Source organism: Scyliorhinus torazame, chromosome 27, assembly GCF_047496885.1.
Source record: "Scyliorhinus torazame isolate Kashiwa2021f chromosome 27, sScyTor2.1, whole genome shotgun sequence".
Classification (NCBI taxonomy): domain Eukaryota; kingdom Metazoa; phylum Chordata; class Chondrichthyes; order Carcharhiniformes; family Scyliorhinidae; genus Scyliorhinus; species Scyliorhinus torazame.
In genome coordinates, this window is record NC_092733.1 from 12204869 (window position 1) to 12232219 (window position 27351).

The 27351-nt window shown below is 54.2% G+C and overlaps 1 protein-coding gene across 1 annotated transcript in view; it reads right to left on the bottom strand.

Moving 5' to 3' along the window:
• The window catches only part of LOC140403226 (complement C3-like), a 466462-nt gene that overhangs the window by 239302 nt on the left and 199809 nt on the right, over positions 1–27351 (bottom strand). The window contains exons 19-21 of the mRNA XM_072490983.1: positions 21471–21556; positions 3433–3572; positions 418–630 (exon numbers count right to left, since the gene is read on the bottom strand). Of these exons, the coding sequence (XP_072347084.1) occupies positions 418–630; positions 3433–3572; positions 21471–21556 (439 nt within the window). The remainder of the gene's footprint in view (positions 1–417; positions 631–3432; positions 3573–21470; positions 21557–27351) is intronic.

The window sequence follows — 27351 nt, forward strand, 5'->3', positions numbered from 1 at the left end:
ATTGCCCTTAGTGACCAAAAAGGTTGGGAGGGGTTATTGGGTTACAGGGATAGGGTGGAAGTGAGGGCTTCAGTGGGTTGGTGCAGACTCGATGGGCTGAATGGCCTCCTTCTGCACTGTATGTTCTATATGTAAGGAGCTGGTTGAAATATCTGAATTGGACAGATACAACACAGTAAATTAGAATTATCATTAAAGGCCTAAAGATATGTAGGTTAGATGGATTGGCCATGTTAAACTGCCCCTGGTGTCCAAAAGGTTAGGTGGGGTTACGGGGAAAGGGTAGGGGAGTGGGTGTAGGTAGAGTGCTCTTTTGGAGGGTTGGTGCAGACTTGATGGGTCGAATGGCCTTCTTCACTGTAGGGATTCACTGATTCTATGATTAAGACCAAGAACATCCAGAAATTCCACACTTACTACCACCAGAAGAGGTTTCTTCACACCATCAGTAACAAGTTTGTCATAGACTGAGGCTTTGACTTCAATATCTATTTCTCCGATTATCAATGGGACTATGACATAAGGCACAGCAACGGATCCTTTTCCAGGGACAGTAACTTGTTGTCTGAATCTCTCTGTCTGTTTTGCTCTGCTGCAAAGGTTTTTATTGTATGGAAATTCCACACGCACCTAGAATTTAAAATACATATTATTAAACGGTGGAATTATTTTTGTGCAGAATCTATAAACATCTACATTATGTCAAATATTATTGTCAAGTGAGAGTACCTTTAAGAAATGCGTGTTTATTACTGCAGTGATGTCAGAGTGGGTGGAGCTGGGCTGTCTGTCAGCTTTTTACTTTTGTTTTAGGCCGTTTGCTGCAGGGTGTGTTTTAGTTTCGTTTTCAGTGTTGGAGTTGAAGTGTTGGGAGCTGGAGCCAGACCAAGCAGGTGTACTGTTGTTCTCTCTGCCATCAAAAGACTATCTCTTGATCATTTGGTGAATTCAGAATTATTAATGTTTTCAGGAGTGAATATAAACCTGATGTGCTTCTGTTAAAAGGTGTTTCTTGTGTCTTCTGGTTGTTGTTTGGGAAGTTATTAAGGATTACTTAGTGTTGTATTCTTTGGGGGTTGTATTTGAATTGATGGTTGCAAAGATGTTCACTCTGTTTTAAAAAGATTAACTTGAGTTCATAGAATAAACATTGTTTTAATTTAAAAGTACTGTAAAGCTCTGTTTGCACCATACCTGTAGAGTGCACCGTGTGCTCCCTATACCACAATCTATTAAAAGTCGTGGGTCAGGTGAACTCCATGATACATTTTGGGGTTCTCTGAACCCTGGCCCATTACATTATAGATGCAAAACTCCCAACTCATTTGCTTCAATGCACCTCTTCTGATTTGCAACTGGAGGTTGTGAATACTATTTTCCTTGGCAATATTCCTTGTACAATTCAACTGTAATTGACTGCATGTGTATAAAATTACTGTGTTACATTCACACAGCATCATCTCAGCAACAGAATAATGCACAGTGAGGAAGGCAAAACTCGATCCCAGAACTGGGGTCGGAAACTAATTGTAATGGCCACAGAAGCCTGCTGCAAAGTGAAGCAGAGGCCTCAGCAGCTTGAAGCGCATGCTGTGTGACCAGGATTTCCTGCAACAACTTATGAGTTTTTTGAAAGGAGTAAAACAACAACCAAGACCTGAAGCATCTGAGCAGTGCAGCAACTGAGAGTGGCAGCAATTAACTTCCCCTCCTGTCAAAATTTGTCAATGAAGCAAATCCACAGAAATTTGTTATGGTCAGCAGTGGCATCACATTGTTACCAGTGCAGTAAGAGATTTTCTATTTTTGAATAAAAGTGAGCATCTCTTAGAAATTGACATTTGTCAGGTGCAAACAGCCCTGGAGTTTCTAATTGTTGACCTGCTGTTTTCTCATCGAGACACGACTTTCATTTCTCAGTATTCCTGTGCTAAACCCAGGACAAAGATATCCATGGTGCTAGATTATTTTTATTCCACCTTTACAAAGGAGTTATGCTGTGGATAAAAAATATGACCTGGCTCCAATATTGCATAAGTCAACATTGCATCTGTTAATAGTCTCCAATTGCAACCAAGGTTTGTGGCCCTGAGAAATGTACCTTATTTACCTTGGGTCGCATTAATTTCTCAATAGGGGCAACACCCTATCAATCTTTTCCTGCAGCCTACCACCTGCAATCTCTCTTTGAACATATTGGGTGGGATTGTCCAGTCCTTCCTGCCGGTGGGATCTTCTGGTCCTGCTGAATGTGAACCCGCCCCCTTCGCAGCGGGTTCACTGGCAGTGCAGTCTGTGAGCAGTGTAATTGACTATTGACTTCAGCGGGAACAGTTAATCCCACCAGTGGCCACTCTGAGCCACCATCGCCACAGAAAAAACGCCACTGGGTCTGGAAAAGCCTGGCCATTGTCTTCCAAAATCTATACTCTTGTTTCTCACGATATCAGGTTTGAACCATTCCAATCAGCTGTTTTACCCTCCTACAGGACCAGAAAACCCGAATGAAAGTGACCAGGAACATTCTCTGCGACTGTCAGGATGTTACATCCTCCTTTACTGTCTTTATTAACCACTCTCCAGCCTTTAACACCATCCACTATAATCCTCATCCATCAATGGAGAGGTGGATTCAATGGGAAATCTGATTGACCACGGTGAGACCAGAAGATCTTGCCACCGCCAGTCAACGACGGGCTGCCTTCTGCCACCAAGAAAAACACAGTTGGGAGACCAGGAAACCTCGCCCATGATTTCAAAACGCAGCAGCTGGACAATTTAAATTCAATTAATTAAATTTGGAATAAAATTTGGGGTGTCTTCTCCGCCCCGGCCCCCGTAGAGCTCTGCCATGGCCGGGGCGGAGAAGACACCCCATCTGCGCATGCTCCCACGGCACAGTCCCTCCCGCAGATCGGTGGGCCCCGATCGCGCGTCAGGCCACCGTGCCAACCCCCCCCTGGGGTCGGATCACCCCGAGGACCACACCAGCCAACTTAACTGCCAGGTCCCGCCGTGTGGGGCCATGTCCAATCCATGCCGGTGGGACTGGCCAGAAACCGACGGTCGCTCGGCCCATCAGGCCCGGAGAATTGCCGGGGGGCCGCTGCCAACGGCCCCTGACCAGTGTGGCGTGATCCCCGCCCCTGCCCGGAAACCGGCGCTGGAGAATATGGCAGCCGGCGGCGGAGTGGGATTTACGCCGTCCCCCCCCAGGGTTTCTCCGACCCGCCGGGGGGGGTCGGAAAATTCCGCCCCGCATGCTGCCTGGCCTGTTTGTGACTGCAGATCCTAGCAACATAATTGATTTTTATCTGCCATCTGAAGTCAGCCAGTTGTGCTCAAGAAGTTAGCTCACCTTACCAGCACTGTCTGCATTCCTCGAATGAATGGTAATCTTCTCTGATGAGATAAGTACATTGCCAAAATTACCTGAATTTCACCTTCATCATAATTGTACAGGATTGCTCTAATTTCCACTTGTTCATTGCGGATGACAGAATATGGAAGTCGAAGGTCAATGAAAAAATCCTTCTGCACTACGAGGTCATAAGGCTGAGCAACACATATTCCTGCAGGAAGGTACCATCATAATTAGGAAAAGGCGTCACAATTTTAATTAAAAACTTTATACATAGGAACGTAAGGAGTAGGAGTAAGCCATTTGGCTCCTTGAGTCTGCTCCACAATTCAACTGGATCATGGCTGATCTACATTACCTCCAAAGTTGAAAACAGTGAAAAGGACAATTCATACTTTTTTTCAATTTAATCTTCTTTTTTCATCAAGTTTATCTGTGAATGGAGTGACTATCATCACTCCCTTGCATATGGAAGTGTGTGTCTTTAAGTGTGACTGTTCCTTCACAGCCATTTTAAATAATCTCTCAACTCTGTCCTCTTCTCGGGCTAAATTCTCCGTTATCGGTGCAAAGTCCGCCGATCGGCGCAAATCCAACTTGCGTCACGCCGCAAAAATCGTTGCGAAGTCTCTGGCCCGAAATGGGCTAGCAGCGACGTGACTGGATCGGCGCTTGCTCATGTGGTTCACGCCGTGCAGCGTCATACACGCTGCACGGCGTGACGGCTCATAACGACGCGCTGCTCCCCCCCACCCGACCGGAACACCCGACCGGAAGGCCGGCCGCCGCTCAGCCCGAGGTTCCAGTCACGGGATGTGGAGCCGCTCCTGGATGCAGTGGAGCAGAGGAGGGAGGCCCTGTATCCCGGGCACGGCCGCAGAGTTGCCCCACGCCACAGCCGGCGTCTGTGGAGGGAGGTGGCAGAGGTCGTCACCGCTGCGGCCCTGACACCACGGACAGGCACACAGTGCCACAAGAAGGTGAACGACCTCGTCAGAGCAGGCAGGGTGAGCCTCCCCCACCCCCACCCACCCCCCCCCCCCACCGCCCGATATACATATCCCCCCTCCCCCATATCCCCCCTCCCCCATATCCCCAAGTGAATCCAGCCCTAACCTTAACCTCTGCAATACATGCGCAACCGATGGCGTGCATTCATATACCTGCCTAACACTGTTGCCTTTTACTGTGACTCAGAGCACGACACAACGCCACTGCTGTCACCAACACCCACCACTATCGCAGAAACACTCACCTCGATTAGGCACTTTAGTGATGAGGCGTCTGGTACACTCACTGCTGCGCACAACACAGCCGTCCCGGTACAGCAGGTGGAGGTAGGAGCAGCAGAGGGGCCGGGCGGTCGGAGGGCAGCCCAGACCAAGCGAACATCTGCCGCCCAGATGGATCCCGGGTTCCTGCAGTTACCACACCCACACATAGATCCGATGCAACCACCGACCCGGAGACGAGCGAAGAGGGTGACGACCGGCTTGCGGCGGCTGCAGTCACAGGTGGAGGAGTCCACCTGCGTCCAGGAGCTGGGAGTGGTGCCGGTCATACGTGCCACCCAGGCCGACACCGCACGGGTGGCGTCCGCGGTGGAGGCAATGGGTGCGACGGTGTCAGACATGGGGAACGGTTTGCGAGGCCTGGGGCTTTCCATGCAGGCGGCGTCTGTGGCCCAGGACATGGCTGCCCTCTCACAGGAGGCCATGAGCCAGTGCCAGCGCCAGATGGCAGAGGTGCTCAACGCCATGGCCCAGTCTCTGCAGGCCATGGCCCAGTCTCAGCAGGCCATGGCCCAGTCTCTGCAGGCCATAGCCCAGTCTCTGCAGGCCATGGCCCAGTCTCTGCAGGCCATGGCCCAGTCTCTGCAGGCCATCGCTGAGGGCATCGGCGCCAGTGGCCATGTGCGAGCCGGCGTCGCACTGTCACAGACAGGGTTTGCCAACCCCCTGGGCTCCATGGCTGCAAACCTGCAGACCCCTGTCAAAACCAGAACAGGCCTCCAGGACTGGCAGCGCCAGATGTCGGGGGGGCGTCGGATGGCCAGTCCGTTCGCATCCCCCACCCATGTAGAGGCCTGGGGGCCATCGGGCACCCCGAGGGAGGAGGAGGTGGTGTGGTCCGTCCCGGCTCCCCCTGTAGGGGAGGTCCCGGAACACCGCAACACCTCGGACTCCCCCCCCCCCCCCCCCCCCCCCCCCCCTCCCCCTTCCGTCCCAGGTGCATCGGGTGGGCAACGGGCAGGACAGGCTGGCAGCTCACCATCCCAGTCGCCCGGGCCGCAGCCTGGCCCATCTAGGCCAGGACGCCCCAGGAAACGGCCGCCAAAGGGATCCAGTGTCAGAGGGCAGGAATCACAGGAGTCCACCTCCAGTTCTGCTGTACCGTCTGGGGAACCACGGAGACGTAGTCAAAGGGCCCGTAAGGCCAAACAATTAGACACTGAGTAAGTTGGCACGGGTGCAGGGCACAGATGAGTTTTAGGGGCTAGGGCACGTGCATGAACTCGTTTGGTTATTAAAGTCAATGTTACACCGACAGAAGCTGCCTTTGTGCTCTGTCCAAAGTGTGCGGGGATGTCATGTACGTTGAGCGCAAGTGTGTGTGTGAGGGGTGGTCTTACCTCAGCCCCAGGTGAGTCTGCCCCCTTCCCCCTGGGCCGCCATCAACATCCCCCCGGGCAGAGGACGGGACCGTGCGCTGCAGTGTCACTGCCGCATGCAGGGATGGTCCGGGTGGATGGTGGTACTGTGGCCATGGGTCAGACATAGTCCAACGATGTGGAGCCAGGAGCTCACCGCAGGGCGGGTTGTCATCATCCTCCATGGCCTGCAATAGACATGCGTCCACCCGCAACTGTGTGAGCCCGGCCGTTGTGCCGCAGGTGGATCGGCAATGGGGGGGGAGGTGGTGTGCATGCGGGTGGGGTGGGTGGGGTTGGGGAGGGGGGTGAGGGTGCTGGGTGGGTGGATGGGTGTGGGGTGTGGGTGGTCGGCTGTTGCCATGGTGTGCGGTCTGTGGCCATACTACCCGATTCCCACGCCCATCTAGTCAGTGAAGCGGGCGGCTATCAGTCTGTCCCGTGCCCGCTGGGCCAGCCGGTAACGGTGGACAGCCACCCGCCTCTGTCTACCCCGTCTGCCCTGACCATTACCCCCATCCCCCTCATCTGGCGAGGACTGCGCCTCTTCCTGCTGCTCCTCCACTCCGCCCTCCTCTGCCTGCGGCACATTGCCCCTCTGTTGGGCTATGTTGTGCAGGACGCAGCACACTACAATGATGCGGCCGACCCTATCTGACCGATACTGGGGGGCGCCCCCAGAGAGGTCCAGGCACCTGAAATGCATCTTCAGCACGCCAAAGCACCTCTCTCTCACTCCCCTTGTCGCTACATGGGCATCATTGTAGCGGTTCTCCGCCTCATTGCGTGGCCTCCGTATAGGCGTCATTAGCCACGATCGCAATGGGTAGCCCCTGTCGCCCAGCAACCAGCCCCTCAGCCGGGGATGGCGTCCCTTGTACATGCTGGGGATGGATGACCGCGACAACACGTATGAGTCGTGTACACTGCCTGGGTAATGGGCACAGACTTGCAGGATCATCATGCGGTGGTCGCAGACCACCTGTACTTTCATCGAATAGGTCCCCTTCCTATTGGTGAACACGGCCCTGTTATCTGCAGGTGGCCGCACGGCGACGTGCATCCCATCAATCGAGCCCTGGACCATGGGGAACCCGGCCACGGCAGAGAAGCCCACGGCCCAGGCATCTTGGCTGGCCCGGTCCACAGGGAAGCAGATGTAGCGGCGCGCCATGGCATTTAGGGCATCTGTCACTGCCCGGATGCACCGATGCACCGATGTCTGCGATATGCCGGACAGGTCCCCACTCGGTGCCTGGAATGACCCCGTTGCATAAAGGTTCAGGGCCAACGTAACCTTGACGGACACGGGGAGACGGTGTCCCCCCCAGTGCCATGCGGTGACAGGTGTGCCAGCAGGTGGCAGATGTGCGCCACGGTTTCCCGCCTCATCCGGAGTCTCCTCCTGCATTCCCGGTTCGTTAGGTCCTGGTATGACTGCCGGGGCCGGTACACACGGGGCACCCTCGGGTGCCTCCGTTGCCATGGGGCCGCGACGCCCTCCTCCCCCTCCTCGTCCTGTTGGTCAGGTGTCCCTCCAGCCTGGGCGGCTGCCGCCTGCCCCTCTGCGGCAGCCTGCGCCGCCTCTCTGGCACGCTCCTCCTCCTCATCCAGGGCAACATGGACATTAGCGGCTGCCGCCACGGCGGCCAACATCGCTGGATGATCGGAAAACATGACGGCCTGGTTGGGGGGACGGGGGGTGGGGGGGAACGACGACATGTCGTCATTGCCCATATCCCCTCCTTCCCCCCAGCCAGGTGGCATGGACCGCATGGGTCCAACTGTTGGAGGCTGGCACCTGGCCAGGTGGACCAACTCACTTGCCCTCGCACCCCCCCTCCCCGGCACGGACACCCCCAACCTGCAGCCCGGCGCGGACCCCCCATCCCCCTCCCCGCCTCGGACCCCCCCCCCCCATCCCCCTCCCCGGCACGGACCCCCCCAACCTCCTCCCCGGCACGGACCCCAACCTTCTCCCCGGCACGGACCCCATCCCCCTCCCCGGCACGGACCCCCCATCCCCCTCCCCGGCACGGACCCCCCCCCCCAACCTCTTCTCCGGCACGGACCCCCCCATCCCCCTCCCCGGCACGGACCCCCCCCCCCCCCCAACCTTCTCCCCGGCACGGACCCCAACCTCCTCCCTGGCACGGACCCCCCCCCCAACCTCCTCCCCGGCACGGACCCCCCATCCCCCTCCCCGGCACGGACCCCCCCCCCCAACCTCCTCCCCGGCACGGACCCCCCCCCCCCAACCTCCTCCCCGGCACGGACCCCCCATCCCCCTCCCCGGCACGGACCCACCCCCCCCCCAACCTCCTCCCTGGCACGGACCCCCCATCCCCCTCCCCGGCACGGACCCCCCCCCCCCCAACCTCCTCCCCGGCACGGACCCCCCCCCCCCAACCTCCTCCCCGGCACGGACCCCCCATCCCCCTCCCCGGCACGGACCCACCCCCCCCAACCTCCTCCCCGGCACGGACCCCCCCATCTTCCTACCCGGCACGGACCCCCCCCCATCCTCCTCCCCGGCACGGACCCCCCCCCATCCTTCTCCCCGGCACGGACCCCCCCCCATCCTCCTCCCCGGCACGGACCCTAACCTCCTCCCCGGCACGGACGCCAACCTCCTCCCCGGCACGGACCCCCCCCCCATCCCCCTCCCCGGCACGGACCCCCCCAACCTCCTCCCCGGCACGGCCCCCCCCATCCTCCTCCCCGGCACGGACCCTCCTCCCGGCACTCCCCCGGAGCCCAGCACACTCTAACCACCCCCTCCACCGCACACACACACACACAACCCGAGACACACCTCTCCCCACACATTTAGACTGCGGCCATGCCATCGCCTGCCCAGAGCCAACCCCCCAGGCCGTCACTCACCTCCACGCTGGTCGGCGTGACCCTGGAGCACAGGGTCACGTCGATGAAAAGGAGGTTTGATTGACGTCGACGTGAACGGTCATCACGTCGACGGGACTTCGGCCCATCCGGAAGGGAGAACATCGGCAGGCCGAAAATCGGCTGCCTTGCGCAGACCCGTGCCATTCTCCGAAGTCAGCGGCGCCATTAACGGCCCGCCGACTTTTCTCCCTCCAGAGACTTCGGCAACCGGCGGGGGCGGGATTCACGGCGGCCAACTGCCATTCGCCGACCCGCTGGGGGGTCGGAGAATGACGCCCAAGTTGTGGGATTCTCCATTACCCAACGCCGAGATCGTAATCGGCGATTGAGCAGAGAATCACTGTTTACGACCAATTTGGGGCGGCGCCTGTTTTCAGATGCTCCGCCCCCTCCAAAATGACGACCTCAAGGAGTACGCTGCACGCCGTTGGGACAGCCTCAGGACGTTACCTGAAGGCCCTCCCCTGATGCCCCGCCCCCGATGAGCTGAGATCCCGACAGCACGGGGCATGTGTGAATTTGTGAATCCGGCGTGGTGGCTGCAGACTGTGTCCAGCGCCACTACAGTCGGGCAGGAGCTGTGCTGCTGGCCGGGGGGGGGGGGGGGGGCTTCACCGAGGGCTGGGGGCGGGGGGGACTGGTAGGAGGTGGTCTGGTGGTTTCCAGGGGGGCACTATTTGGCAGGTCGGGACCGCCCGTGGCCGGCGCCATGTTGTATGGCGCGACCACTGCAGGTTGTCGCCATGCACATCCGCGGCCACGGACCCGGCAATTCTACAGGCGTTTATATTGGGAAGGTCATCCGTTTTACGTGGCATGGCTGCTAGCCCCTCACAGGTCAGCACCACCTTATTTGTCATAAAACCAGACACATCCTCCAGACAGAGTCTCAAAAATGGAGAATGCAGCCCCATTTATTTTTCAGCTTGGGGAGATGAGGTCATTGCTGGGTGGAGCCAGGGAATGCTAAGAGACATTTTGAAAAGCTGTAGAGAATTAGTTTTCTGGAGGAACTTTGAAGAGGGGGTGCGTGAATTCTTATCTGTCTGACGCTGAGTCCACAATTTTCCCACAGTAAGTTAGATTGAGAGCTGTACGTTTTTTTTCTTGTTGTTTAATGGGAAATTGAGAAGTAGTGTTTAAGGGGTAATTTGTACGCTATTATTTTCAGTGTGTGAAGTTAAAAAGTTAATATTGTATTGATAATAAGCTCTTGTTTTAGAAATACCAAAGCCCTAATTTTTTCATGGAATCATTCCTGGAGCGAATCATGCTTTCCACAGTCCTACAAATAAACTAAAATATTGGGCTTTCGGTCCAGCTTCCCAGCCACTGTTGGGGTCGGGTCTGGGATCGTAATAAGGTGAAGATCAAAATTGGTCTGACAAAGAGGGATATTAGAATAGAGTTGCAGTTAACAAGAGAAACCAAAATCTTCCACAGGTATGTAAAAAGCAAGCAGCTGCAAGAGGTTGGGTAAGACCTATTAGGGACAAAGAGGGTGATATAAGCTTAGAGGCGCAAGGCTAGAATACTTCATGAGTACTTTGTTTTGCTGTTTCCTAAAAAAAAGTGGATGCTGGTCAAATATTGGAGGAACTGGATAGTGTGCTGCAAAGGATAGCAATGCTCACAGTGAATAAACTGGTCCAGATGTCTTGCACCCATTTGCTAAAGGGAGTGGAGGAAGCTGAAAGCTCTGAATGATAAGAAAATGGCAAGGGAGCGATGCTAAGGGATTGGAGAGTGGCAAATATCATACATTCAAGAAAGGTTACACATGTTCCTTGTAATTATTAATCAGTTTAACAACATTGGTAGATAAAGGTTTTCAAAACAATAACCAAAGAGGAAAGGTCAAAACGCACTTGGAGAGATTTGAGTTAATTAAGGAGAGCCTGCACAAATTTGAAAAAGGCAGATCGTGCATCAATGTTTTGATAAATAGAGAACTTTCATGAAGGGTAAGCAATAGATATTGTCTGTATGGATTTTAAGAAAGTTACCACATAAAAGTTTGGTGAATAAAGTTGAGGCTCAGAATTGAAAGGTCAGTGTCTGTGTGGAAAAGAAAAAGAATTGGCTTAAGAGCAGACAACAGCAAGTCTTAAATGGTTGTGTTTCAGACTGAAGGATAGTAGACAGTAATGTTCCCTGAGTTTCAATACTATGGCCACTGCATTTTTCTGACATGGATAAAAGAAAACCAGGTCAAATTTCAAAATTTTCCAATTATACCATAATTGGATGTGTGGCTGACAGTGAAGATATTCTCAATCAGCTACAACAGGAAATATATAGGCTCACACAATGGTCAGACAGTAACAAATAGAATTTAATACAGAGAAGTGTGAATTAATGCATTTTGGAAAAATATGGACTGACAGGAACAGTTCTAACAAGTGGACTGGGGCAAAGGGCCTACAGGTTCATGTTCATAGGTTTTTGATGGTGGCAGGAGTTATTGAGAGAGTAGGTAGCCAATCATATCAGACTTCATAAATAGAGATATTGGGTGCAATCTTCCCAAAGTTGATGAGACAAGAAAAGCTACTCTATGTGAAACTTGCTGCTTTCACAGCCGCGTTTTCATGCCTGATTAAACGGCACGCTGTGCAACTTCAGGGTGCTGGCAAGAATCCCAGAGTCAGCTGGAGGGGTGGGACCTGAACATGATGGCAGCACCAGGAATCTGAGATAAGGGTGTCCTTGATCTCAACGGTAAACGTAAGGACTCCTCCACCAACCCCCTGCCTCCATTGAACATCGGGCCCAAACCCCCCCCCCCCCTCACTCCCTGCAGACATCGGAGCCCCAGTGGAATAAGGAATACACCCAACTCCCACACACTGAAGGGGAACACTCCCTCCCCAACACTCAGAAGGGAAAGCCCCCCCCTGATGGAGGAGAATAACTCTCTGCATGTTCCCATGCAATCCCAAGCACGTCCCTCAACCCCCAGGGCCTACAGGCACCTCTGCATCCCCAGCGTGGTCATCATGACTGGTTTTCTTTTTTGAAAACCAGCAGTGATTCACATCGATGTGATGGCTCGCCACCGGAGGTAAGATACCTTGTGTGCTAACGTTACGGCATCAATCGGGTTCAATAATCGGATTCACGCCCTCACTGGGGATTTAGTGGCCATTACGGGATTTGCACTTACAGCTAACGGTGCCGCTAGATCTGGGTCACTGTCCAAAAGTAGAGAAGTTACGTTGAACCTGTATAAAGATCTGGGGCGTCATTCCGTTGGCCGCCGTGAATCCCGCCCCCGCCGAAGTCTCCGGCACCGGAGATTGGGCAGGGGCGCGAATCGGGCCGCGCCGGTTGGCGGGACCCCCCGCTGAATTCTCCGGCCCGGATGGGCCAAAGTCCCGACGATAAATTGCCTGTCCCGCCGGCGTAAATCAAACCTGGTATTTACCAGCGGGACCAGGCGGCATGGGCGGGCTCCGGGGTCCTGGGGGGGGTGCAGGGCGATCTGACCCCGGGGGGTGCCCCCCACGGTGGCCTGGCCCGCGATCGGGGCCCACCGATCCGCGGGCGGGCCTGTGCCGTGGGGGCACTCTTTCCCTTCCGCCTCCGCTACGGCCTCCACCATGGCGGAGGCGGAAGAGACTCTCCCCACTGCGCATGCGCGGGAAACTGGCAGCGGCCGCTGACGCTCCCGCGCATGCGCCGCATTTCCCGCGCCAGCTGGCGGGGCAACAAACGCCATTTCCGCCAGCTGGCGGGGCGGAAATCCCTCCGGCGTCGGCCTAGCCCCTCAATGTTGGGGGCTTGGCCGCCAAAGATGCGGAGCATTCCGCACCTTTGGGCCGGCGCGATGCCCGTCTGATTGGCGCCGTGTTTGGCGCCAGTCGGCGGGACATCGCGCCGTTGGGGGAGAATTTCACCCCTGGTAAGGCTACAACTAGAATATTGAATATAATTCTGGTCACGTCACTTCAGGAACAGGAGGCGATGGTGATGATCTGAGCAAGGTGTCTGCCTGTCAGATTCATTCATTCTCCATTTGGGATACTATGGGTGGAATTCTTAGTTTCAGAGATGAAGCGCTGATGCCGGGTCTGAATCGCATGAGTTCTACGGCCCTGAAAGCGGCTCTGGTCCTGGAGCAATCCGGGACATCCTAATGGGCTAGCACCAACACCACCTGGAACTAGTGCAATTTCAATGAATGCTGGCGTGTGATTCGCCGGGGGTCAGGGTGGGCACTCGAGAGCCTGACAAGCTGCAGCCGCATATAAGCACTCCACTCCCCTCACACTCTCATTCTAGCCAAGAAGATGCCAGCCTGAATAGAGGCACTGAGGTTCGCTGGTCTGAGCTGCAGGCGCTACTGGATGCCGTGGAGGAGAGTCAGGATACCCTGTTCCCCGGGGTGGGAAGAAGGTTGCCACCCGCAGATGTCACCCAGGCCTGGGCTCAGGTGGCAGAGACTCTGAGCGCTGTGAGTCCCAGTGCCAGGACCGGCCAGTAGTGCAGGAAGAGGTTGCATGACCTCCTCAGGGCAGCCAGGGTGAGTCTGTACCACCGTGTCACTGACACCAACCCCCAATCCCACAACGCACGCCCCACCCCCATGCAGCCCCCACCAAGAAAACCGTTAGGCAGCGCCAACCATGGTGTGCCACTTCCACCCTCCAGCCATCATGCTTCCAGCACCAACCCCCGCCCCACACACCCGTAGCACCATCTCCCCACCCCGCCTCAAGAGGGCGATTGAACCCCACCCACCGGCAATCCGCACGCACCACCTCCCAACACCCATACCTCCCGCCATGGCCAGATGCCCTGCACACATAGGCCAACAGCCGGTTTCTGGAACGAGCGGTCCCATCAATGCTGGAGATGCCGGGGACTACATGATGGGTTGTGAGCAGGTGCAGTTCGAGGAATCCAACCACATGCAGGGGCAGGAGGCAGTGCCGACCATGCATGCTACCCAGGCCCACACCACACGGGTGGCGTCTGCAGTGGAGACCTTGGGCAGGACAGTATCAGCCATGGGTGAAGATGTCAAATGCCTAGGGCACAGACACTGGCACTGCTGCTCTCCTTAGAGGAATGTACACGTGGATCTACAAGGTAAGTACTACAGCTATAATGCTTCCTACGGCCCTTGTCTGGACTGCTCTCTAGTTTTCAGACAGAGGTCTCTTTTTGGGGGGGGGGTCCCTTGGCCAACGGATCCCGGGGAGGGTCCCTTGGTCAACGGATCCCGGGGGGAGGGGGGGTCCTTTTAATCAGAGGGTCTCTACGGGGTCTCTCTATCTCTGGGTTCACTATGGGAGACCTTCCTTTTACATGATTCCGGAGGGTGGGGGAGGCAGGTCGGGCAACACCCACACTTAAGGGTGGGGGGAACACACGCAATCCGGGGGATGAGGGCTGCTGTGCAGTGTGTGAGTGGGGGTGAGGAGGGGCCAATTTGCAGTGTTGGTGGGGCTCAGATGGTTTCTATCATCTTGGCCCTGGCATGGTGGACCTCTGGTGGGTCAGGGGGGCAACGGTTGCACCCTTGGCCCACTGAAAGGTCCACCACATCAGGGCCACGAGAGTAGAGACCACAAATGAACCGCGTGCACATGATTCCTCACCACGGGGGACCAGAGAATCACAAGTGGGCAGAGCACAGGGCGCCGGGCCCACTAAATGGATGCAAGTGGGTCAGCACCCGCGCCAATCCCAATTTTGCCCCGACGCCCGATTCTCCGTCCCATCGGGGAACGCATTCCGGGCGTCCCGGGATGGAGAATCCAGCTCTCAATCTCTGTGCCGGGTTGATCAACATATCATGATGTTGCTGCTCATCAAATCCAGACAATTTCACACTCTGAGCTCACATCATTGACTTTTGACAGCAATAGTGGCAGTGATTCGCTTCCAAATGGTATCTCTGCAAACAAAGTAGCATCATTTGAACACACTTTAGAACAGATAAAAGTGGTTTGAAAAAGATGCTTTGACATGGTTTGTGGTCAGACCTTACCCATCACTTTGTCTCTTTCAAATAGGTGCTGATTAAAATGCTCACAAGTAAAGTCAGTGCCCAGGATTACTTTCTCAATCTGAGCATTTTACATTAATATGAAAGCAAATGCAACTGGTTGTTTTTGCTGCATGAGGGGTGCTCCTATCTTACTGGCATCACACTTCAGGGAGACCTCATCGTTAACATCATAGCACCTCAACACTGGTGTTGATCCCTAGATGTTTGATGTGAGTGAAAGCTGCTTCTTTGTTCTTTGCTTGCAATACCATTGAACATCTTTTGCAGTGAACATGCATAGACGTTCACTCTCCGATGACAAATTAAGCAAGAACTTTGCTAGGTAGTTCATAAACAATGTTCATTGTAACGCCTTCACATCTAATGATTGCTGTATCTCTGCTACTGCTCTCACCTTATCAGGGCAAACTCCTTTCGCTGTCTGTATATGACCGATGTAGTTTACTTCAATAATTTTCAGTTGCAGTTACATCTTATTCAGCTTCAGGTTCATCTGGTGATCCGCCACCAGAAGCCTCACTAGTTTCTGATCATAGTCTGTGATGGCCTCTTCCGATGGCCTCTTCCAATGTATCTCCACATCCATAGACTGCCATATCATCCATAATTGCTTCAACTCCTGGAAGATTATTCGCACTTCTGGGGCGAGATTCTCCGATCCCCCACCGGGTCGGAGAATCGCCGGGGGCTGGCGTAAATCCCGCCCCCGCCGGTTGCCGAAGTCTCCGGCACCGGATATTCGGTGGGGGCAGGAATCGCGCTGCGGCGGTTGGCAGGCCCCCCCTGCGATTCTCCGGCCTGGATAGGCCGAAGTCCCGCCGCTAAAATGCCTGTCCCGCCGGCGTAGATTAAACCACCTACCTTACCGGCGGGACAAGGCGGCGCGGGGGGCTCCGGGGTCCTGGGGGGGGCGCGGGGTGATCTGGCCCCGGGGGGTGCCCCCACAGTGGCCTGGCCTGCGATCGGGGCCCACCGATCGGGGCCCACAGGCGGGCCTGTGCCATCGGGGCACTCTTTCCCTTCCGCCTTCGCCACGGTCTCCACCATGGCGGAGGCAGAAGAGACTCCCTCCAATGCGCATGCGCGGGAATGCCGTCAGCGGCCACTAACGCTCCCGCGCATGCGCCGCCCGGAGATGTCATTTCCGCGCCAGCTGGCGGGGCACCAAAGGCCTTTTCCACCAGCTGGCAGGGTGGAAATTCATCCGGCGCCGACCTAGCCCCTTAAGGTTGGGGCTCGGCCCCCAAAGATGCGGAGCATTCCGCACCTTTGGGGCGGCACGATGCCCGACTGATTTGTGCTGTTTTGGGCGCCAGTCGGCGGACAACGCGCCGTTTCCGGAGAATTTCGCCCCTGGTCTGGAAGAGTATCAGGCAATGCAGGCAATATGTGATAATCAAATGGCATGCACAACCATCTGCATCTCCCAAATGGTATCCAGAAGCTCGTCAGGGAATTTCCTTTTCATTCAATTCCACTTGCCAATATCCATTCTTCATATATAGGATTGACTTGGCAGATTTCAGCAAAATGTCTTCAATTATTGGCAATGAGATTTCTTCAAAGCTTTATTGAGGTCCTTTGAATCTCTGCACACTCTCAGTTTTCCAGTTGCTTCACGGTTACCATGCTGCTAGTCCAGTCTAGAGGTTGTCACTTTTTTGATTACTCCAACATTTTCAGGCTGGTCTATCTTGCCTTTCCAGCTGGACCTCAGGGCAGCTGAAACTCTCCTCAGAAGAAGAAGATGATGATGATGGTCACACATTCTCATCTACTGCAAGATTATATTTACTAGGAAGATCCACAAAAACACCCTTATCATTTTTTAGGATTTGTTCAGCAGTCAATAGCTTTGTGCCACGCAAAACATTGCGTCTGGTACACAGAAGGGTACTTTTGATTGCATCAAGCTTGTTTCTGTTGAGATGTGTGGATTTTGGCTGATGTCTAGTAATAGGAACTGCAAATCTTCTTTCTTCCCATTGCATTGAGCACTCAGCTTTGTTTGTCCTCTTGGGGTGAGCATTGTCCCATCATATAGCCTCAACTTAATCTTCGGTGGTTTCATTTTCGTGTCACCACCTTGACCATCTTCACACGAGTCTGCGAAGCTCATGATGTTGCAAGTTACATCAGTGTCCATCTGACACTTCATATTAATTTGATGTTCTCCTTCTACAGCATTCATTCCAATAATCATAAACCATTTATTCCATGAGATTTGTCAATGGCAACTGATGATAAATGTCAGGATCATCGCTCAAGAAACCATCTTTTTTTGGCTTGCTTTTTCCTTTTCCAGCAAAACACTTGCTTGCAAAATGGTTCAGCTTCTTACAGTCAGGTTAATGTTTCCCCAAGTTGGACATATTTGCTTTTTCTTTTGCATGCTATCCTCAGCAATACTTACACCTTTCCTCTTCTGGAAATAGTTCTTCCTTTTCTCCATTGTCTTGTACTTGTAAGGCTTGAACTGCCTTTCAGCATAGTGCAAGGTCTCGTATGTTCCCCAATCAATACATTTTGGTTGCTGATTAACTAAACTGAGAGCCTTTGCACATTTCGATAGCTTTCTTTTTTCCAAAATTCCTTTGATTTGGGAACGGCGATTAGACTGGAAGTTGGCAAATGTTACAACACTTCAAGAAAAAAAGAGATAGAAAACAGTGAACTATCAGCTGGTTAGCCGAACATCAGTTGTTGGGAAAATGCTGGAATTTAATATGAAGGAAGTATTAGCCATGTACTTGGGCACGCACAGTATGAAGCTATTATTATTATTATTATTACAACAGATCAAAATGCAAAGTTCTGTCGACAAATTTATTCGACTTTCTTGAGGATTTAACTCGTAAGGTTAGATAAAGGGTAACCACTAGACATAATATATTTTGATTTCCAAAAAGCATCCGATAAGGTGCCACACAAAAACTTGATATTGCAACGATGAGATTCCCTCTGGGATCACACTTACCCCAATGCTTGGCTGGCGGGGCGGGGTGGAGGCTGCAGGGCCTCAGACGGGAAGCCTATCCTTGCCCCAGTTGACCCCATGTAAGGAATTTTTCCTGCTCAGTGTCTATTTTCAGGTTGGTAAGTGGATGACAGACCAGGCAAAGAGACCGGAAATTGAGTTTCATCTCGGGTGGGAAGTCGGGGGAGGGGAACTCGGTCAGAAATCCCTTTCTGACTGGAGACACGCTCCCTTTTAAGGTTCGGTGCCACACACAAGTGTGAAATTGTAAGGACGGGATTCCCCTGGGATCACGCCCACTCCAACCTAGTATTGATTTTAGACCTAGGGTCCAAACCATTGTCCACCCCCACAGAATATCCCTTGAGCACCCCACACTCACAACCCCCATGGTCCCCCAGGCCTTCCCCACCCACCTAGCCGCCTCCTTCGTTCCCTGCAACGTACCTCGCCTCCATTTCCCAGCAGCTCCCTGCAGTCCACTAAAGTGTTGCGCCTGAAGAGTTGTCGGCCAATCTGATTGGCCAACAACTCTCCAAGGCGGACCTCCTCTAAGAAAATTCTATCTCTGATCAGATCATCCACAGTTGTTCAAACTCACGCAAATTAGCTAGATGTATCCATGGGACGGGATTCTCAGACCCCCCCCCCCCGCCGGACGGGATTCTCAGACCCCCCCCGCCAGGTTGGAGAATCCCCAGGGGGGCGGCGTGAATCCCGCCCCGCCACACCGACTGCCGTATTCTCCGGCGCCGGTTTTCGGACGGGGGCGGGGTTTACGCCACGCTGGTCGGGGGTCGTTGGCTGCACCCCACCCCTCGGCAATTCTCTGGACCCAGTGGGCCAAGTGGCTGTCGGTTCCTGGCCAGTCCTGCCGGCGTGAAATGGACATGGTCCCACACGGCGGGACCTGGCTGGTAGGCCGTCTAGTGGAGTCCTCGGGGGGGGATCTGACCCCGGTGGGGGGGGGGGGGGGAACGGTGGCCTGGCCCGCGACCGGGATCGGGGCCTCCTTCCTTCCGCGCCGGCCTCTGTAGGGCTCCGCCATAGCCGCCGGGAGAAGAACCCCCTTGCGCATGTGCAGAAACATGCCGACGGTTCTGCGCATGCGCCTACTCGCGCCGGCCCTTCGCTGCCAGTTGGCACGGCGCCATCCCCTCCAGCGCCAGCCTAACCCACGGAAGTGTGGAGGATTCCGCAACTTCCGTTTGGCCCGACGCCGGAGTGGTTCGCGCCCTTCTTGGCGCCGGGGGGGTTCAGTGGGTTCTGCCAGGGTGCATGGGGTTCTAGCGGAGGTGGGAAAATGTTTCACCCTCCTCTGTTGGGGGGAGACCCTTCTGCGTGTAGGTGATGGGGGCTGTTCCCCTTATCCACCAGGGGGTCCTCATGGCCAATTGCGGGAGAATCCCGCCTATGCAGTCACAAAACAATATTCTCCTACTCTTCCTCAACAATGGTGTTGAACACGAAGCGTTTATAAATCAAATTAGTAAAGGCTCAAAGTGGGTTGTCAAGACCTCTAAAATTTCACAGGACTGGCTTTTTTGCTTTTCAATGAGTTCTAGGGTGCACTGTAGGGTTCTATGGTTCAAGATGTGATACAGCTGGCTGCACTCTTCCCCAGCACTGATAAGATTAGCTGCACTTATTTGTTCAGGTTTCTCATTCAATTCTGTGGCAAATTAATAGTTTTGTCATTGGGACTGAAAGAATTTCCAATTTACTTTTCAAATCTCCACAGGAGATGGTACTTGAATATTCAAAGCCATACTGACTTACCCAGTGACCAATGTAAAGGACAGAGTTGCAGATTTAATTATTCTCTGCTATTTCTTGCAGCTATCAAAACTAACTCAATTTCAGCTGCACATTCCTGACACCTTGGCCACGATTTAGCAGCCACACGCAAATCCCGCAAAGGCCGCTAAATCTCACGAGCGGCCACAAACGGGATTTGCACTCGTGAGATCTCACCTTGAGATTTTTAGCGTGGGTCTCTCTCTCTCTCTCTCTCTCTCTCTCCCCAACCCCCCAGTGGTGTATTCGATCCAATTTCTACCCATGGTAATAATTTTACATATAATTACTGGGCCACAGCATATCCTCCTGCACCATTGGCATGAATCACTACTGGTTTTTAAAAACAAAACCCAGTCATGATGACCAGTGGGTTCTGCCAGGGTGCATGGGGTTCTAGCGGAGGTGGGAAAATGTTTCACCCTCCTCTGTTGGGGGGAGATTCCCCTTCTGCGTGTGGGTGATGGGGGGTGTTCCCCTTATCCACCAGGGGGTCCTCATGGCCATTGTGGGAGGAGACGGGGGAGTCCACATGACCTTTGATGGAGTACCAATGTCTGTGGGGGGGGGGCCAATGCCGTTGCAGGGTGGGGCCTTAAATTTAACTTTGTGATTGGGGCGCACATTAAAAAGGGCACTGTGATCTCAGTTTCCCAGAATTGCTGGCTAGTTTAGGCCCTGACTCTCCAGCTGGGTATGTGATCCTCACCAGCACTCTGAAATTGCACCAAGTGCCATTTAATCAGTTGAGAAAAGGCAGCTGTGGAGCCAACAAGTTTCACACAGCTTTTCTTGCCTGATTCAATATTCTGTGCAATTTTGCGAAGATTGCATTCCCCAAGCCCCCACCAAAGTGTTTGATGGCAGGCACGGTGCCATCCAGGTCTGCCACTGAAACAGAGAATATGGCAGGAGGCACTGAAATCAGTTTCACAATGGTGTGAATTTACAGTGGGATATTCCACTAATGTCTGTCATGGTTGATCGTACTTCCCAGCAGAAGCCGGTGTGAACCTCATTTGCATCCCGTTAATTGGGTGCAGATAAACGACCGGCCCCCGATGGCATATTCTCCGCGGAGCCAGCAGGAAAACGCACCAGTGTGAAACACATTTGGAACAACGAGCATGCAGATATCGGGACTCATCTGAATAATGTCTTGATCTGCCTCCTGAGTTCAGGATGGAGGGTGCCCACAATCCTGAAACACCACAGTTGTGAGTCAGGGTGCATCTACAGGTCGAGTTTCTACATGAGGTGTCCTGGAGGTGGTCCATCTTCCAACCTCAGGATGTTCCTGCAGTTTCATCTTCTTTCTCAGATGGTCCAACTTCCAGTCTCAGAGTGCTCTTGGAGATCTATCTTCATTTGCAGGAGATCCACCATCTTTCTTCAATACTGTGTCAGTGATGTTGGATACCTTTTCAATATGGCACCCGGGCACTAGGTGGACTACGTGCCATCCAGGCCTGTCCCACCACGAAATACGGCGGAAATGCCCGGATGTATTATTAATGAGGTTGGGACAGGAAGATCTGGCCTATTTCCCCACCGGCCGTGTTCCCACCCTCACCATGGCACTTACCCACCCTGGCACTTAGTCTCAAAATGGGAGAATTCCACCCCTTCAAATGGCTTCTGCTCTCAAGTCTTTAGACAAGAGGGATCACAACAGATGTCACATGACTACGACAAGCTTACAGCAAGTCGCATCGTACAAAGGCACTTTTCAAAAATGACTAATCTGAAAATCACTTACCTTTCTGTGATGACACACTGACGGCTTGTATTTCCCAAGTAGTAATTGAGTCTTTAAGATGACCAGATACCTCCTTTGTGACAACGCTGATTAATAAAAAGAAAAATATATTTCCATTGAATACTTCTTGACCAACACTGTGAACACCTTGACTATAATTGTCATTTATTTGTGAAATCAACTACTGAACTGTTGCGACCCTTTGTTTGGCTGTCACCTATTAACCTATATTCAAGGTTATACAAACCATTATTGGTTTTATGGGTAGGTAATGAGTGCTCTGCCTAAAGGCAGGTCCTTGCCTCATTCTCTGCCAATGCTTCATGCTGCGCTGTTTTTCTTGGCAGTCTACCCCAGCTGGAATGGAAATTGAACCTGTTGCCGTTATTCTAAACCATAAACTAGCCAACAAACCAACTAGCTAAGTTAACCAGCAGCCTCCTCCCCAACCGCCAAGTAATCCAAACACCTCAGAGTAAAAATGAATGTTTGCTGAGTGTAATCTTTCTCGGAGTGTCAGTATGGCCCAGGTGGTAGACGGCTAGCCGCTGAGTCAGAAGGTTGTGGTTCCAGTCCCACTTTGGGACTTGAGCGCAAAAGTCTTGCCTGAGGCTCCAGTGTGGTACTGAGGGATTGCTGCACGATCTGGGGTGCTGTCTTTCACGTCATACATTAAACTTGGCTCTGTCTGCCCTCTCGGGTAAAATTAAATATCCTACAGACACTATTTCAGAGCAGGAGAGTTCTTGGAGTGTCCTGACCAATATCACAAAAAAGACTATCAACTGGTCACTTTCACACCAGGCCTGTAACGGTGCCTTTTCCTGCCCTCACCCTGAACTGAAAAATCTGTGACTTTGCTTCCAATATCCACCTTTCCAATACCAGCACATGATTCATCTCTGTCTTTTTCTGTACTTTCTTGACTTCTTTGCCTCCATTTCTGAGAGTAGGCTATCAACAATTTAAATTACCTTGACACTGCTTCCTGTAAAGACTCGATTCCACTGTCCAAGTTTCTCCATCTCCACAGCATCTATTCTGAGAATGCAACATTATATACTTGTGTTTCCAATATGTCTTTCCTTTCCTTCACCTCCTCCAGCCCCCCCCCCCCCCCCCCCCCCCCCCCGCCCCTCACCATGGTTTACAGGGTCCTTGACTGTGTTCACCTACTTCTGATTTCATCCCTTTCTCTCTCTCCCAGAACTACAAGAAGCTCCACTCACCTTCCACTAGTATGGCAGGGGCATGGGCACGGAAGCAATAGGTCAGAAGGTGAGAGCATTGAGGGAGAACTAGTGAATAGGGCCAGTATGGCTCTGAGGCAGAGCAGACAGGGAGAAGTTGCTGAACACAGCGGGTCTGGTGGCCTGAAGAGCATATGTTTTAATGCAAAGAAGTATTACGGGTAAGGCAGATGAACTTAGAGCTTGGATTAGTACTTGGAACTATGATTTTGTTGCCATTACAGAGACCTGGTTGAGGGAAGGGCAGGATTGGCAGCTAAACGTTCCAGGATTTAGATGTTTCAGGCGGGATAGAGGGGGAATGTAAACGGGGTGGTGGAGTTGCGCTACTGGTTCGGGAGAATATCACAGCTGTACTACGGGAGGACACCTCAGAGGGCAGTGAGGCTATATGGGTAGAGATCAGGAATAAGAAGAGTGCAGTCACAATGTTGGGGGTTTACTACAGGCCTCCCAATAGCCGGCGGGAGATAGAGGAGCAGATAGGTAGACAGATTTTGGAAAAGAGTAAAAACAACAGGGATGCTGTGATGTGTAGAAGCCAGGTATTTCTAATACAACTATTATAGGTAAAAGATAGCTGTTTAAGCATAAATATTAAGCCCCAGTTTTAAATACCCATTTAAAATGAGAATTTCAGCACCCATAACCTCAGGTCATGACAAAACACACAGCTTCAACAGAGGCACAAAAAGCCTGACACATGCATAAACTAATTGGAGATAAAAACAACATTTTCACTAAGGTATTTTCAAAGACAGTTTGGCATTAAGAAATGAGCTGTACCAGTAATCAGATCAAGGACGAAGCAGGCACCATAGCAACATGAAGGCACCATTGTTCACAATGCAGATAACAGCTAAGTCAGCAGAAGACCAGTTTTTGCTGGTAAAAGATAAAGCAGATTATCGCATTCCATAACATGCACAAGTATTCAAACATGAAACAATTAAAACTAATATTGCACATTGAAGGTGGACAGCTTGCCGTCAAATCAAATGTGTTTGAGTCTAACCCAAACCAATTAGGATTATATTGGGGTGTGATTAGATGACTTAAGACAGATATGAAAGGGTATAACTGAAAAAGGTTCGCCCCACCATTTTTGGAGTGTTTTGTGTTAGGGAGTGTGTTTTAGTTTTGTTTTAGTTATGTTGGAGTTTAGTTTTAGTTTAGTTCTCTCTCTCTCTCCCTCTCTCTCTCTCTCTCTCGTTTTCATATTTCATTTCCAGACTTTGACCTTTTAAATGACTTTCGAGCTGTCTGCCTAAGCAAGAAGATAATGGGCGTCATGCTCCGACCCCCCAGCGGGTCGGAGAATGGCCGTTGGCCGCCGTGAATCCCGCCCCCGCCGGTTGCCGAAGTCTCCGAAGGGAGAAACGTCGGCGGGGCGTTAATGGCGCCGCAGACGTCGGAGAATGGCACGGGTGTGCGCAAGGCAGCCGATTTTGGGCCTGCCGATATTCTCCCTTCCGGATGGGCCAAAGTCCCGTCGACGTGATGATCGGTCACGTCGACGTAAATCAAACCTCCTTTTCATCGGCGTGAACCTGTGCTCCAGGTTCACGCCGACCAGCGTGGAGGTGAGTGACGGCCTGGGGGGTTGGCCGCTGGGCAGGCGATGGCGTGGCCGCAGTCTGAATGTGTGGGGAGAGGTGTGTCTAGGGTTGTGTGTGTGTGTGTGCGGCGGGGGGGGGTTGGTGGTTAGAGTGGGCTGGGCTCCGGGGGAGTGCCGGGAGGGGCGTCCGTGCCGGTGAGGAGGATGGGAGGTCCGTGCTGGGGAGGAGGATGGGAGGGGGTCCGTGCTAGGGAGGGGGATGGGAGGTCCGTGCCGGGGAGGAGGATGGGGGGGTCCGTGCCGGGGAGGGGGATGGGGGGTCCGTGCCGGGGAGGGGGATGGGGGGTCCGTGCCGGGGAGGGGGATGGGGGGAGGTGGTCTGTGCCGGGGAGGGGGATGGGAGGTCCGTGCCGGGGAGGAGGATGGGGGGGGGGTCCGTGCCGGGGAGGGGGATGGGGGGGGGGGGGTCCGTGCCGGGGAGGAGGATGGGGGGGGTCCGTGCCGGGGAGGAGGATGGGGGGGGGGGTCCGTGCCGGGGAGGAGGATGGGGGGTCCGTGCCGGGGAGGGGGATGGGGGGTCCGTGCCGGGGAGGGGAATGGGGGGTCCGTGCAGGGGAGGAGGATGGGGAGGTCCGTGCCGGGGAGGGGGATGGGGGGGGGGGGGGGGTCCGTGCCCGGGAGGAGGATGGGGGGGGGGTGGTCCGTGCCCGGGAGGAGGATGGGGGGGGGGTTCTATGCCGGCGAGGAGGATGGGGGGTCCGTGCCGGGGAGGAGGATGGGAGGTCCGTGCCGGGGAGGGGGATGGGGGGGGGGGGGGCGTGCCGGGGAGGGGGATGCGAGGGCAAGTGAGTGCCGGGGAGGGGGATGGGAGGGGTCCATGCCGGGGAGGGGGATGGGGCGGGGGGGGTCCGTGCCGGGGAGGGGGATGCGAGGGCAAGTGAGTTGGTCCACCTGGTCAGGTGCCAGCCTCCAACAGTTGGACCCATGCGGTCCATGCCACCTGGCTGGGGGGAAGGAGGGGATATGGGCAATGATGATATGGGTAGTGGTGTCCTGGGTAGTGGTGACCTGGGTAGTGGTGTCCTGGCTCGGCTGTGATGGGGGCCTGTGGCTGCCCCCCTCGTCGCTGGGTGGCACACGCCTGCGTCGTCGCACCCGCACGTGACGGGGGTGTCGTCTCCCTGTTGCTCCAGGCCTCTCCGTCTCCCGTGGTCTCCAAGGGACATCCTGCGGGCGTCGCATGCCGGAGGGTCCGGGTCTCTCCGTCTCCCGTGGTGTGCGAGGGGCATCCTGCGGGCGTCGCATGCCGGAGAGTCCGGGTCTCTCCGTCTCCCGTGGTGTGCAAGGGGCATCCTGCGGGCGTCGCATGCCGGAGGGTCTTGGTCTCTCCGTCTCCCGTGGCCTCCGAGGGGCATCCTGCGGGCGGTCTGCATCTGCGGGGATGGGTGCCTCGCGTTTGCTCCTGCGATACACAATGAAGCATGCATGGTTAGACATGAAGGCAGTGATCAGGTGGTATGGGGGAGGGGGGATATGGGGGAGGGGGGATATGGGGGAGGGGGGATATGGGGATGGGGGGATATGGGGATGGGGGGGATATGGGGACCGGCTGTCGGTGGCTCACTTTCTAGTACGCCCCCGACCTCTGCATCAGCAACCTCCTGGTCCTCAGGTCCGCCAGCCAGTTCCAAGGCCCTTTCCTCGCGTTCGGTCAGTGGCCTCTCATCAGCGGGGCCTCCTCCAGTCCTCACATGCTCCCTATTGTTGTGTGCTCGCTTCTCCTGTTGCGGGGGGGGGAGGGGAGAGAGTGGCAGGGGTAAAAGGCAACAGTGTTAGGCAGGTATATGAATGCACGCCATCAGTTGCGCGTGTATTGCAGAGGTTAAGGTTAGGACTGGATTCACTTGGGGATATGGGGGAGGGGGGATATGGGGGAGTGGGTATATGGGGGAGTGGGTATATGGGGGAGGGGGGATTATGGGGAGGGGGATTATGGGGAGGGGGGGATATGGGGGAGGGGGGATATAGGGGAGGGGGGATATGGATATCGGGCGGGGGGGGGGGGGGGAGGCTCACCCTGCCTGCTCTGACGAGGTTGTTCACCTTCTTGTGGCACTGGGTGCCTGTCCGTGGTGTCAGGGCCGCAGCGGTGACGGCCTCTGCCACCTCCCTCCACAGACGCCGGCTGTGGCATGGGGCAACTCTGCGGCCGTGCCCGGGATACAGGACCTCCCTCCTCTGCTCCACTGCGTCCAGGAGCGCCTCCACATCGCGTGACTGGAACCTCGGGGCTGAGCGGCGGCCAGCCATCTAGTCGGGTGTTCCGGTTTGGTGTTCCGGTCGGGTGGGGGGGAGCAGTGCGTCCTTATGAGCCGTCACGCCGTGCGGCGTGTATGACGCTGCACGGCGTGAACCACGTGCGCAAGCGCGGATCCCGTCACGTCGCTGCTAGCCCATTTCGTGCCGGAGATTTTACAGCCATATTTCCGGCGTGACGCAAGTCGGATTTGCGCCGATCGGCGGACTTTGCGCCGATAACGGAGAATTTCGCCCCAGGTCTTTGATTCTCTGAAAGCTTCAAATTGTGTACGAATTGTCTTTTATATGAATTTCAAATTGTAATCAATAGAAGACAAATAAAACAATTCTTATTGGCAGCTGAGAAGTTTTAACTTAAATTTCTACTGAGTTCCAGTAATCGCAAAGTGCTGCTGGTAACCGAATAGTAGGAATACTATAAATTCCTTCAACTTGGCGTAGTCCAATATTAAAGATCTAACAACTTGGCGTAGTCGGCAGCAGGGGGGGGGAGTGCTGATACAACCTTCGGAGGAGGCCCAGGCGACGACGGAAAGCTTCGAAGATAATCGGAGGAGGCCCGGAACCTTCAGGAAGCTTCGGAGATAATTGGAGGAGGCCAAGAAGACAGCCGGAACCCACGGTAAGAAATATCTTTTTCACCCATTAAAAGTCTTAAAGCCGCATCAATCAGTGCTTCGACCCCTGAAAACATTTTTATAGACTGTGTTAAATCAATCAGGTGCCAGTCGTTGTGACTAACATAGACATGGCT